The following is a 13,415-nucleotide window of genomic DNA, read 5'->3' as shown; positions in this document are numbered from 1 at the left end:
TTTGCAGGTGGTGCAGTTGCCATACCAGGCGGTGATAGAGTCCGACAGGATACTCAATTGTGCATTTGTAAAAGTTTGAGTGTCTTGGGGGCCAAGCTGAATTTCTTCAGCCTCCTGAGGTTGAAGAGGTGCTGTTTCCTCTTCTTCACCTGAGTTGGTGGACCTTTTTTAGATTCAGTGATGTTTTCACCAAGGAACTTGAAGCTTATCACCTTCTCCACTGTGGCCCCGTTGATATGCAGTCATGGGTGACCAGGGAGTACAGGAAGGGGCTGAGCACGCACCCTTGTGGGGCCCTGGTGTTGAGGATCAGCAAAGTGGAGGTGTTGTTTCCTACCTTCACCATCTGGGGGCGGCCCATCAGGATGTCTAGTACCCAGTTGCACAGGTCGGGGTTCAGAACCAGGGCTGTTGAAGGCTGAGCTATAGTCAATGAACACCATTCTTGCATAGGTATTCCTCTTGTCCAAATGGAATTGTGCAGTGTGATGGCGATTGCATTGTCTGTGGATCTATTGGGGCCGTATGCAAATTGAAGTGGTTCTATGGTGTCAGGTAAGGTAGAGGTGATTTATCCTTAACCAGCCTTTCAAAGCACTTCATGATGACAGTGAGTGCTACGGATTAATAGTCATTTAGTCCAGTTACCTTTGCTTTCTTGGGTACAGGAACAATAGTGGCCATCTTGAAGCAAGTGGGGACAGCAGACTGGGATAGGGAGAGATGGAATATGTCTGTAAACACTTCAGCCAGCTGGTCTGCGCATGCTCTGAGGATGCGGCTAGAGATGCCATCTGGGCCAGCAGCCTTGCGAGGGTTAACACGTCTTAGTCACGTCGGCCACGGAGAAGGAGAGCCCACAGTCCTTGGGAGCGGGCCGTGTCGATGACACTGTTATCCTCAAAGCAGGCGTTTTAGCTTGTCTAGGAGCAAGATGTCAGTGTCCGCAACGTTTCTGGTTTTCCCTTTGTAATCTGTGATTGTCTGTAGACCCTGACACATACATCTCGTGTTTGAGCTGTTGAATTGTGACTCCTGTGTCTGTACTGACATTTTGCCTGTTTGATTGCCTTACGGAGGGACTAACTACACTGTTTGTATTCGACCATATTCCCAGTCACCTTGCTATGTGGTTGTTTGCGCTTTCAGATTTGTGCGAATGCTGCCATCTATCCACAGTTTCTGGTTTAGGTAGGTTTTAGTAGTCACATTGGGAAAAACATCCCCTATACACTTCCTGATTAACTCTGTCACCGTGTCTGTATATACGTCAATGTTATTCTCAGAGGCTACCCGGAACATATCACAGTCCGTGTGATCAAGACCATGCTTCAAGATTGATTCCGATTGATCAGACCAGCTTTGAATAGACCTTAGCGCGGGTACTTCTTGTTTTGAGTTTTACTCCTTCCTGTCTATTTCTCTCGCTCTCTCTCCCTCTCTTTCTATTTCTGTCTATCCCCCTCTCTCTACACATTCTAATCCTCAGGGTATGTACTTTTGTTTATAAAGAAGTTGTATTTTGGTAGTTCAATTTTGGTTGACTGTCATCTTTTTCCTTCCTATTAACTGTAGTCATAGGACTATCCCTCTGGGTGAAGGTTGAGGTTATTCTAGGTGCTTCTGTAAAGTTTTGATTTCCTATTCTTGTACATTTCACTTCTGTTTCTCTAGAGCTGCAATGACCGAGGAGTCTTATAACTGACCGTAAACACACTCACACACCACATTCTTTTGTGACTATTGCTGACATTAAAATAACTACTCACACAATGTGCTTTTGTCAGCTAATAAGACGACATGAACAAAGATTATCTATTATATCGACAAGATAGCCGAGTGACAGCTCTAACAATTGAAATTCATGTCCTCAATGATTGAAGGCAGGTGGATCAGGTGAGACATTCTAGTCAATGAGAGGTCAGGTACGCGTATGAACAACAGGCACAACTAAGTAGTTGCCGGAATGCCACGTGCATCCACTTATCAGTACTTTTGTAACAGCCTAAACATTACAAAACTTATGTTTATCATATAAGCCTCATGTAATTCTACACTCTCCATAGACCTCCATAAACCAAAAGAGCTGATCTCATGCGGACAGATTTTGGGCAGAGCAAATGCTCTCGCTTCGCCTCTTCCTCTCTGACATGAATGAACACTGAATTAACTCTCCCTCACACAAGTTGGGGAGTGATGTGCTACCACACAGAGGAGCAGGTGGATGGAATGTTGTCAACACAGACTCTCCTCCACCTCCATGGCTCGTGCACGCACGCACACGGGGGAAACAGAGCTGTGTTAGGCCACAGTGGTATTTGTGAGAAACTATGGGACAACTACATACACCACTGTAGTTTACTATGGGACAGACTGCCACTGTAGGACAGACAGCCTGTTAGGACATATTATTTCCATGTCACAAAAAGGTGTGCCTGTGCGATAGGTCTATAGCTGGAGAGGGAGGGACATAGGATTGATTGGTTTCGATCTCATGAATTACCTAAACTGATGAGCGGTTAATGAATGTTGGCTGTCACATTAACAACTATCTTGCCCCCTTACCCCTCACCTGCCCCCCCCCCCCCCCCCCCCCCCCCCAGATCTCTCTCTCTCTCTCTCTCTCTCTCTCTCTCTCTCTCTCTCTCTCTCTCTCTCTCTCTCTCTCTCTCTCCATCTTTCTCTCTCGCTTCTCCCACCTGGCCCCCCCTCTCCCCCTTTCACCCCTTCCACACAGATGCACCCCGCTGCCCAGCTCGACAGGAGCGATGGGATGTGTCAACTAGGTACTTCACTTACCAACATTTAACACTGACCAGGGATGAGGGGGGGTTAGAAAACAGGAGGGGGGACAGGGGTGAGGGTGATGTCAACTAGGTACTTCACACATTATCCAACACTACACATGAAGGAAGTAGGGAGGGGGAAAGAAGAGGGGAGGATGGGAGAAGGGTTGGGGTATAATAAAGGTGGGGAAAGGGGGAAGCTCAGGGCTGGTTTCTCAGAACTAGATTGAAGACTCACTCCGGCAAAAAAAAAATGTTTTTTTGTTTTTTTTTACTTTTCCTGTTGAATAACAATATCCCCAGGATAAATACAGTAATGTACACAAACTTAAGGGTAAAAAAACATTATTTTTTGAAGTACAAACTTCATGGAGTAGGCCATTCAAAGAGTTGGTGTCTGATGGTGCCCTCTGTCATTGGCCTTCCCCCTTGGTTGAGGAACAATTGAGAACAAAAGAGGAAAGTCCCATCCACCTCCCCTTCCCCATTTGTGTCATATCAGAGGACTCATTGGCCACCTATTGAGATGTGTCTTTTGGTGATAAATTGAAAAGGAGACTGGAGTTGGACTTTGCTTACTCCTAGACTAAAATGTTCTCTGGAGAGTAGGTTTAATCTTTCATTTTTAAAGCTGGGAGGGGGTGTTGAGAGGAAGGTTAAGTCTGACAGAAGGCCTTGTACAAGTTTAGAAAGATAGTGAAAGATAACATGCAGGGATAGACACAGCCAAAAGTCTTGTGTTAGAGTAGGGGTAGGGGTGAGACCTGGACTAGTCACAGGGCTAGACTGAGCCCAAGGCATTGTCTTATAAAATGGAGTTGACATGACACCAGAAATAACACAACAACACCTGAGACCAACAAACTGACCTCCGTCTCACACCTCTTCCTCCCGCTTTTATCCCTTTCTCACCCTCGTCCCTCTTTCCCTCCTCAGTCTATCCCTCAATCTCCTAATCCATCCTTCCCTCTCTCTGCTCACCTATTGTACCTGTCGACTTTCTTCTCCTTTCCACCTTGCCCCCCTCTCTCTTTCTCTTCCATCATCCCCCATCCTCTGCCCTGTTTCTCATCGATACCTGACAGCGTACTGTATGAGTGTATACATCTGGGTCTGCGTCTCAAATGACACCTTATTCTCTTTATAGTGCACTACGTTTGAGCAGGGCCCATAAAGCTCTGGTCAAAAGTAGTGCAGTGTATATGGAACAGGGTGCCATTTGGAACTCCTTCGGGGTCTCCCAGGCCCATCCCAGTATCAGGTCTCTCCACAGTCCTGGATCACATCTGATCTCTGCTCATGATCCAGTCTGGGGTGAAGAGGTGGTGACTGTGCAGATACTGATCCCTCAGGTCTGGGGCTCTGGAACCAGGACCAGACAGCTGTCTATCTGTAAACTCTGCTTTAAACCAAACTCAGCTTTAAGCCCAACCCTGCTCTCCATCCACACACAGCTTTTGACCCAGTGGGCATTTTCTAGCATAGTCTACCTGGTACAGTACCTACTGTAATACTGTAGTCTGGGTGACATCAAGAGCAGACTCAGGAAAGTTGTGTAGTAAATGATCCATCTTTTATCTCTCTCTCTCTCAGTAGATGACACAGTCCTGGACCATGTAAGGGAGCTGAAGGATAAATCTGCAGTGTTTCTACCAGAGCGAGAGACGGGAGGAGCGAGGGAAGAGGAGGAAGATAGAGGAATGGGCGTGGGGAAGAATACCACCTCTATGTCGATGGAGGGAGGAGAAGGGGCAAAGTATGAGGAGGAGAACAAACACAGCGCAGACTTCTACCCTATTCCGGTACGCTGTGTGTGTGTGTGTGTGTGTGTGTGTGTTCTGTCTGCGTGCATCTGTGTGTGTGCGTGTGTGTTCTGTCTGTATGTGTGCATCTGTGTGTGTGTGCTTGCACTGGGGATTTAGTCAGTTAAAGCGGCAATCTGCAGTTACTACATTAAAAAAAAAAACTTATAAATGAATGATATTTACCCATTTGATTCTTAAAGAATATAATTTATAAATGCCTCGAGCTTAGTTCAACTGTCATACCCCATCAGAACCCAAAATAAATGTGTGTAGACACGGCCTTAAAGCATGCTTAAAACTATAATTTTGTTATCGTGGATAGTCAGAGCCATGGATGCCAGGACTGTCTATGAATTTGAAAGTGGTTACATTTGTCCAGGCCCATCCCTCAGCTTCTTACCAAAGCAGGGGGTGAGTACTGTTATTGTTTCAACCACATATTGGCCCTTTAAGGGTCATCAAGTTGACACACTGACAGAGGAGTGATGGTAAAGACAGGGTTTGTCCACCATACACAGAGACCTGTCATTAGGATCACTTAACACTTGTCAGGGTCACATGCTCTGACGAACATCCACACATGCAATGTTAGTCATCATGTCGTGCCAGTTTTGTTCTAGCCATTTCCTCTTGGTTGGAGCACAGTCCCCTCATGTAGGTCACACCACAAATCAACAATAATGGTTTCCCTAGCCACGCACACACACACAATACTGTACTGAGGAGCCCAAACACCCTCTCTGGGTTTTGAGTCACTCAGAGATTTATGACTATATATCCTGTTTGTTATAAGTATCCCATTCACATGCTCCTGTTACTGAATGGCTGAATAGGACAGAGGTGGATAAAGGGACACAATGGCTATCCTCAATTACCTGTACAGCCAGTCTCCCTCCCTTCTGTCTTTCTCTTCCTCCTTTCTTTGTCTTTCTTTCTTTGCTTCTTGCATTCATTCTTTAATCTCCCCCTCGTTGTCCTCTCCATAGCTCTCTCCCAAGGGTACTAGTTTTGTGACGTCTAGGGATGTGATGTCTGGGGCAGCAGGTAGCCTAGCGGTATGCGCTTTGGGCCAGTAAGTGAAAGGTCACTTGTTCGAATACCCGAGCCTACAAGGTGAAACATCTGTAGATGGAACAACACATTTCACTGCACCTTTCCAGTGTGTGCCTATAAAATACTTTTTCATGAACTAATGTCCATTAATACAAATGACAGACCTTCAGTTCATTCTAAGTTCTCTCATCTGATGGCTGCTCTGTCAGCAGTAATATTTCCCAGCTAGTGAAAGATAGGCAGTAGGATGGAATGTGTCCCCAGGAAAGGTACTCACACACACACACACACACACACTTGAATGCCAATGACATTTAAGTCTGAACACGAGTCATTTGTTGTTTCGCATGCCTGGCAGACTAGATGCAAAGATGGATGAAAGTATGCAAAGACGCATCCTCAAATCAAATTTAGACAAATGCCACCGTGTGTGTGAGAGACTCCTTCTATACTTTGAACTTCATCTGTGATTTGCTAACCAAGCCACAGATGCAGAACACACATCCACAACAAACTGGACACAACACACACGCACAGTGATGTCATGACCTTGGGTCCCTACAGCGTATGTGTGTGCAGCAGTGTGATAAATAGACCAATGTAAAAAATAAATAAAAATAAGTCACATACACAGGATGGGTGCAGTGAAATGTTTTTTTTTTTACCCATTTTAGCCATAGTAGTACCGTGCCCCTGGAGGGTTAAGTACCCTGCTCAAGGGCACATAGACCATTTCTTCCCCACCTCGTTGGCTCGGGTCTTCAACTAATGAAGAAACTGATGTACTTATGGCCCAGTATTCCCAGAGATCATTTTCCAGACAAAGTGCAAAGGCTCCCAAAGCAACACCCATGCTGTCTTTTGTGTTATGTCTGATAGTTCTGTTAACCTTACCCAATCAGCATCAATGTCCTTGCTTTCCTTGAAATGTTCTCTCTTTGCGTACGTGAGTGTATAGAAGTTGTGCTACTTTGTATAATGCAGTGTGAAATGTTTGTAAAATACTTACTGGGTGAGGTTTTTTCGGTGCAAAAAAGCGTCACTGTTGTCAAAACACTGCATCACTGCAGAGGCACAGCCACCAGCATAACACTATGGAAGTTTGTCAGTTCTCTACCCCTACATTGGCTTTATACAGTTACATTTCTCAAAGAAATGCTGTTACAATAATAGAGGGATAATGAAATATGGGTCCTTGGTACTCAATGTTTCATAGTTAGCCCAGATCAATGATTGACATGTCTGTGTATGTAGTGTACAGTAGGAGGTTAAAGTATTGACATGCATCTGTCTGTGTAGGTGGATGAAGTATTGACATGCATCTGTCTGTGTAGGTGGTGGTGAACGGAGTGGAACAGGCCGCTGGAGAGCAGGACACTGAAGACACTGAGCTGATGGCCATCTACACTAAAGAGATCCAGGAAGGAGAGAAGGTACGAGACACGCACGCATAGTTTAAACTCCTAACTCTCCCTTCTCCTCTCATACCCTCTCACTCACCCTGTCCCTCCCCTACATCCTTTGTTTATCCCTGCTCTTTTGATCATCCTCTCTTCTCTCTGTCACTGTGACTCTGCACTTTTCCCTTGTGAGAGAAAGATAGTCAGAGGCAAGAGGAATTTCTTGCCGGTGTCTGCTTGAATCTCTCCCTTTTTTCTCTCTCTCCCTTTCTGAATCTCTCCCGTCTTTCTTTGACTACACTCTTGCTGAATTGTTCAGCCTTTCCCTCTTCCATGCTGAATATTCTTCTCCCATCTCCTGCCCCACTGTCTGTTATGTTGCTGTGAAATCATCAGCCTACAATATGACTGTTCTGTAGTTTGTCTCCAGGGAGGTCTCCCAACAGGTCGATCGTGAGCTACCAGTAGCTCGCAGCCCACCTATGAGTAACTCGTCAAACAATTCTGAAAGCATATGCAATTTTCACGTGTTCCACCGCAAACGGTCATAAACAAATCTCACAAGTATCAGACACTAGAAAGCTCCCAGCTACTATCTATTCAATGTAAAACTTTCATTATCCCACCCCTGGTTAGCAACTATTGGCTTTAAAAAATAAATAAAAAACACTATCTGCCAATGAACTTGCAGGAATATTGTCCCAGTCTGTCTGTGTGGCGTGCGCTCATTTGTTTATCACTCCGTGGGTAGCCATTTGATGTGATTACCGTCTTGTGGATTGACAGAAATATTTTCCCAAAAAACTTCTCAATTAAATGTTAACTGCAAAATAGGCTTACCTGGCAGGAGAATATCATCTGTATTTGTTATTTGCAAACTTTGCCATGAAATGAGCAGCAGCAGTACAGATCCATCGCTAGCTGCTCAATTAAAGGGCCAGATGCGCGATTGTCTTTTTTTTAAATGTGTATATATTTATTTATTTATTTATTTATTTTTTCTTAAGAAAATACATTATTTTACTTTCTATTAAACTAGGCAAGTCAGTTTATGAACAAATTCTTATTTACAATGACGGCCTACCTGTATTAAAGGGGAATTATATAAAACCATCTTCTGGTGTGATTTAAGCATTGACATGGACTCATAACATTTCATTGAGTTGTTTCTCTATTGACAATTGTAATTTTAAGAGTGAAAATAATTTGGGAAACTATAAAACAGAATTTGGGGGGAAAATCTCAGATTTTATAGGACCCTTTAGAGTTGTTCATTAACCGTTATTTTATCAGGTGTATTGACAGAACTTTCTCATGTACACCAAGTATCCGGGGAATAGTTGCAAGGGACAGGAGAAGAGAAGAATGCCTATTTGAAAGCTAGAAAAAAACGACCATGTCCCATTTTTAAAAAGTAGCTCTCATGCTAGAGAAGGTTGGAGACCCCTGCCCTATATAGTGCACTATTTTTGGGTGTGGTTAGTTTCAGGTTTTGACCTCCCTAAGGCCACATTTTTTTATTTAACCTTTTTATTTAAAACCTTTTAACTAGGCACATAGAGATTACTACTTGTAGGCTTAAATACACTTAGTCTAAAAATAAAACTTAAGTCTTAAAACCATTTAGTCCAGAGATTGTATACCCTGTGGTGTGTGAGGGTGTACAGTAGCCTACATCTATAGTCTAAAACACTGTCTTCTCACCTTTGCATGTGTGTAGAGTTCCATGTCAGAGACGTTGGACAGTGCAGACAGTGTGGACGCCAGGAGAATGGACATGATCTACACCATCGAAGACACACCTCCCTGGTACCTGTGTATATTCCTGGGCTTACAGGTGAGACACACACCCACAGCTCTGGTACCTCTGTTGTTTTGCAAGTACCAGATAAGCATGTGTTGTGTGTTTGACTGTCTGAAATATGTATAAATGTAATCTAAATAATGTGGCTTCCTCCTTGTCTCCTCTCCTTCATCTGCACGGATGTGAAAGCTAATTCCTAATAAAGTTCCTCTCCCTATTGCTTTCACCTGTTCATCATCAGCACTGATAAAGGACAAGAGTAGACAAGGAGAGGAAGCCACTTAAAATGCAGCTACGCTCAGGCCTAAAAAATGCCATCTCACCGCTTATTCAAGTTACTTCCTCGTTCCTGTTCTATAACCCGTATCATGTAACATAGTTACATCAGGAGTGGGTAGATTAAGCCCCTCCCCTTTATACTCATGCTTATGAAACATACTGGTATGTAAGTTGATGCTCGGCTTCCCTGTCACACACAGAGACCTCAATAACCTCAATCAATATTAACTCAGTCAATATTTACACAACAGTCCTGTCTATTGTCTATTAACATAAACACATACACACTGTAAAAGGCCATCACACACAGTGACACACACATCTCATTCTAACCCTCTCTCACCTCTCTCTCCAGCACTACCTGACGTGTTTCAGTGGTACCATCGCGGTGCCGTTCCTGCTAGCTGAAGCCATGTGTGTAGGCTTTGACCAGTGGGCTACCAGTCAGCTCATAGGAACTATCTTCTTCTGTGTGGGAATTACCACCCTGCTACAGACTACACTGGGCTGCAGGTACACACACATACATACCTGCATGCATGCATACATACATATAGTTGAAGTCGGAAGTATACATACACTTAGGTTGGAGTCAATAACTTGTTTTTCAACCACTCCACAAATTTCTTGTTAACAAACTATAGTTTTGGCAAGTCGGTTAGGACATCTACTTTGTGCATGACACAAGTAATTTTTCCAACAATTGTTTACAGACAGATTATTTAATGTATAATTCACTGTATCACAATTCCAGTGGGTCAGAAGTTTACATACACACACACACACAAAGTTGACTGTGCCTTTAAACAGCTTGGAAAATTCCAGAAACAATGTCATGGCTTTAGAAGCTTCTGATAGGCTAATTGACATAATTTGAGTCAATTTGGAGATGTACCTATGGATTATTTCAAGGCCTACCTTCAAACTCAGTGCCTCTTTGCTTGACATCATGGGACCATGCAGCGTCATACCACTCAGGAAGGAGACGCGTTCTGTCTCCTAGAGATGAACATACTTTTGTTGCAAAAAGTGCAAATCAATCCCAGAACAAACAGCAAAGGACCTTGTGAAGATGCTGGAGGAAACTGGTACAAAAGTATCTATATCCACAGTAAAACGAGTCCTATATCGACATAACCTGAAAGGCCGCTCAGCAAGGAAGAAGCCACTGCGCCACAACCGCCATAAAAAAGCCAGACTACGGTCTGCAACTGCACATGGGGACAAAGATCGTAATTTTTTGAGAAATTACCATCGTGGAGGAAAAAGGGGGAGGCTTGCACGCTGAACACCATCCCAATCGTGAAGCACGGGGGTGGCAGCATCATGTTGTTGGGGTGCTTTTGCTGCAGGAGGGACTGGTACACTTCACAAAATAGATGGCGTCATGAGAAAGGAAAATTATGTGGATATATTGAAGCGACATCTCAAGACATCAGTCAGGAAGTTAAAGCTTGGTCGCAAATGTGTCTTCCAAATGGACAATGACCCCAAGCATACTTCCAAAGTTTTGGCAAAATGGCTTAAGGACAACAAAGTCAAGGTATTGGAGTGGCCATCACAAAGCCGTGACCTCAATCCTATTGAAAATGTGTGAGCAGAGCTGAAAAAGCGTGTGCGAGCAAGGAGGCCGACAAACCTGACTCGGTTACACCAGCTCTGTCAGGAGGAATGGGCCAAAATTCACCCAACTTTGTGGGAAGCTTGTGGAAGGCTACCAGAAACTTTGACCCAAGTTAAACAATTTAAAGGCAATGCTACCAATACTAATTGAATGTATGTAAACTTCTGACCCACTGGGAATGTGATGAAAGAAATAAAAGCTGAAATAAATAATTATCTCTACTATTGTTCTGACATTTCACATTCTTAAAATAAAGTGGTGATCCTAACTGACCTAAAACAGGGAATTTTTATTAGGATTAAATGTCAGGAATTGTGAAACTGAGTTTAAATGTATTTGGCTAAGGTGTATGTAAACCTCCGACTTCAACTGTGTGTATATATATATATATATATATATATATACACACAGTACCAGTCAAAAGTTTGGACAACTTACTCATTCAAGGGTTTTTCTTTATTTTTTTTACTATTTTCTACATTGTAGAATAATGAAATAACACATATGGAATCATGTAGTAACCAAAAAAGTGTTAAACAAATCAAAATATATTTGAGATTCTTCAAATTGCCACCTTTTGCCTTAATGACAGCTTTGCACACTCTTGGCATTCTCTCAACCAGCTTTATGAGGTAGTCACCTGGAATGCATGTCAATTAACAGGTGTGCCTTGTTAAGTTCGTTTAACAAGGCACACCTGTTGTGTTGTGACAAGGTAGGGGTGGTATACAGAAGATAGCCCTATTTGGTAAAATACCAAGTCCATATTATGGCAAGAACAGCTCAAGTAAGCAAAGAGAAACGACAGTCCATCATTACTTTAAGACATGAAGGTCAGTCAATCTGGAAAATTTCAAAAACTTTCTTCAAATGCAGTTGCAAAAACCATCAAGCACTATGATGATACTGACTCTGAGGACCACCACAGGAAAGGAAGACCCAGAGTTACCTCTGCTGCAGAGGATAAATTAATTTGAGTTAACGACATCAGATTGCAGCCCAAATATATGCTTCACAGAGTTCAAGTAACGAGACACATCTCAACATCAACTGTTCAGAGGAAACTGTGTGATTCAGTCCTTCATGGTTGAGATTTTTGGTTCCAACTGCCATGTCTTTGTTAGAGTAGGTGCTGCATCAGATGACCTGGCCTCCACAATCACCTGACCTCAACCCCAATTGAGATGGTTTGGGATGAGTTGGACTGCAGAGTGAAGGAAAAGCAGCCAGCAAGTGCTCAGAATATGTGGGAACAATGTGGAAAAGCATTCCTCATGATGCTGGTTGAGAGAATGCCAAGAGTGTGCAAAGCTGTCATCAAGGCAAAGGGTGGTTACTTTGAAGAAACACCTTTTTGGTTACTACATGATTCCATATGTGTTATTTCATAGTTTTGATGTCTTCACTATTATTCTACAATGTAGAAATATAGAAAAACCCTTGAATGAGTAGGTGTCAACTTTTGACTGGTACTTTTATATACACACACACACACATAGCTAATGCAGGCACCTGGGAAAACTAGGCAAGTGATTTGGCCATTCTTTCCCCTTGTTTGGTTTTAACAATAATCGAGACTGTGGGAGGAGACCTCCATTGCTTCACATTCTACACAGTGTGGTTAAGGAGTGTGTTATGAAATAGGGTGGGTAGGTATGTTGGTGCTAGGAGCATAATTATTCACTATGCTACACACATACACCCCATCCCCCAGGTGGCAGGCAGAATCAACTGGGTCTAGATGCTGAACCAAGCCTTGATAAAGCCATAAGTTTTACCTCGCTCTACAGGAAACTCTTTCCTGCTCCTTTTCTCTCCTCTACCTCTCTCTACAGGAAACTCTCTTTCCTTCTCTCTAATTTTCATTCTTTCATTGTTATTTTTTTTCTTCTTTAATGTCTTTCTCGCTCTCATTGTGGTTAGAGGTTAACATTTTACTCAGTGAGTTAGTGTGACTTGAGATGCCCTTCTGTTCTCTCCCTCGTTCCCTCACTCCTCTTGCCCACATTTTCTCCCCCTCTATCCCTCTCTAGAAATATGATATCCTTTAGAAATGCCACAGCCAGGTTTCATATTTGTTGCCATGGTTATTATTGCTACCAAACGTGAATGTGATGCTCGATGCCATGCCACGTCATTGTAGTCTGTTTGTAATTGTGTTTGTGCCTGTCTGTCTCATGGCCCGGATACAGCAGCATTGACGGGAAATCACTGCACACACACACACACACACACAGAAAGTACTCTCCTAGTCTCATGGCCTTGAGTGATTTCTTTCTGAAAGGAGAGAACGAAGCAGTATTTTTACTTTTTAGCCATTAGTGTTTTGTCTAACAGTCAGGTACAGCCTTGAAAAGAACTGCAGACAAACACCCACACTCACTCACACGCGTACACACACAGACCAGTGGTATGGCGGATCTGTGTTTGCCTGGCACACACACATTCCGCTCAGGGAGAAACCAGGCATTCTGCCACATAGGACTACTGTGAAAAATGGGTCGATGTAATTTTAGCTGTGGCCAATTCTCCTGTCTTTAGTCCTGCAATTAGGACTGGTCACACAGAGAAGCATGCAAAGCACTGTCTCACGCACAGAGGACTAGCCTCTACATAGCACTCACACAGATGGTAAGATCATGCACCAGTCACAGTTGTTTTTTT

The 13,415-nt window shown here is 43.3% G+C and overlaps 1 protein-coding gene across 2 annotated transcripts in view; it reads left to right on the top strand.

Moving 5' to 3' along the window:
- The window catches only part of LOC139390001 (solute carrier family 23 member 2-like), a 61,436-nt gene that overhangs the window by 32,616 nt on the left and 15,405 nt on the right, over positions 1 to 13,415 (top strand). The window contains exons 1-5 of one of the 2 annotated variants that reach the window (XM_071137085.1): positions 2,661 to 2,786; positions 4,380 to 4,588; positions 6,979 to 7,077; positions 8,765 to 8,881; positions 9,483 to 9,640. In XM_071137085.1, coding sequence (XP_070993186.1) covers positions 2,738 to 2,786; positions 4,380 to 4,588; positions 6,979 to 7,077; positions 8,765 to 8,881; positions 9,483 to 9,640 — 632 coding nt within the window. In that variant the 5' untranslated portion in view covers positions 2,661 to 2,737. Of the gene's footprint in view, positions 1 to 2,660; positions 2,787 to 4,379; positions 4,589 to 6,978; positions 7,078 to 8,764; positions 8,882 to 9,482; positions 9,641 to 13,415 lie in introns of those variants that run through there. The other variant, XM_071137086.1, reaches the window with a different exon arrangement.

Source organism: Oncorhynchus clarkii, chromosome 30 (genome assembly GCF_045791955.1).
Source record: "Oncorhynchus clarkii lewisi isolate Uvic-CL-2024 chromosome 30, UVic_Ocla_1.0, whole genome shotgun sequence".
In the NCBI taxonomy this organism is placed as follows: domain Eukaryota; kingdom Metazoa; phylum Chordata; class Actinopteri; order Salmoniformes; family Salmonidae; genus Oncorhynchus; species Oncorhynchus clarkii.
This window is presented reverse-complemented; position numbering and strand designations above follow the sequence as displayed.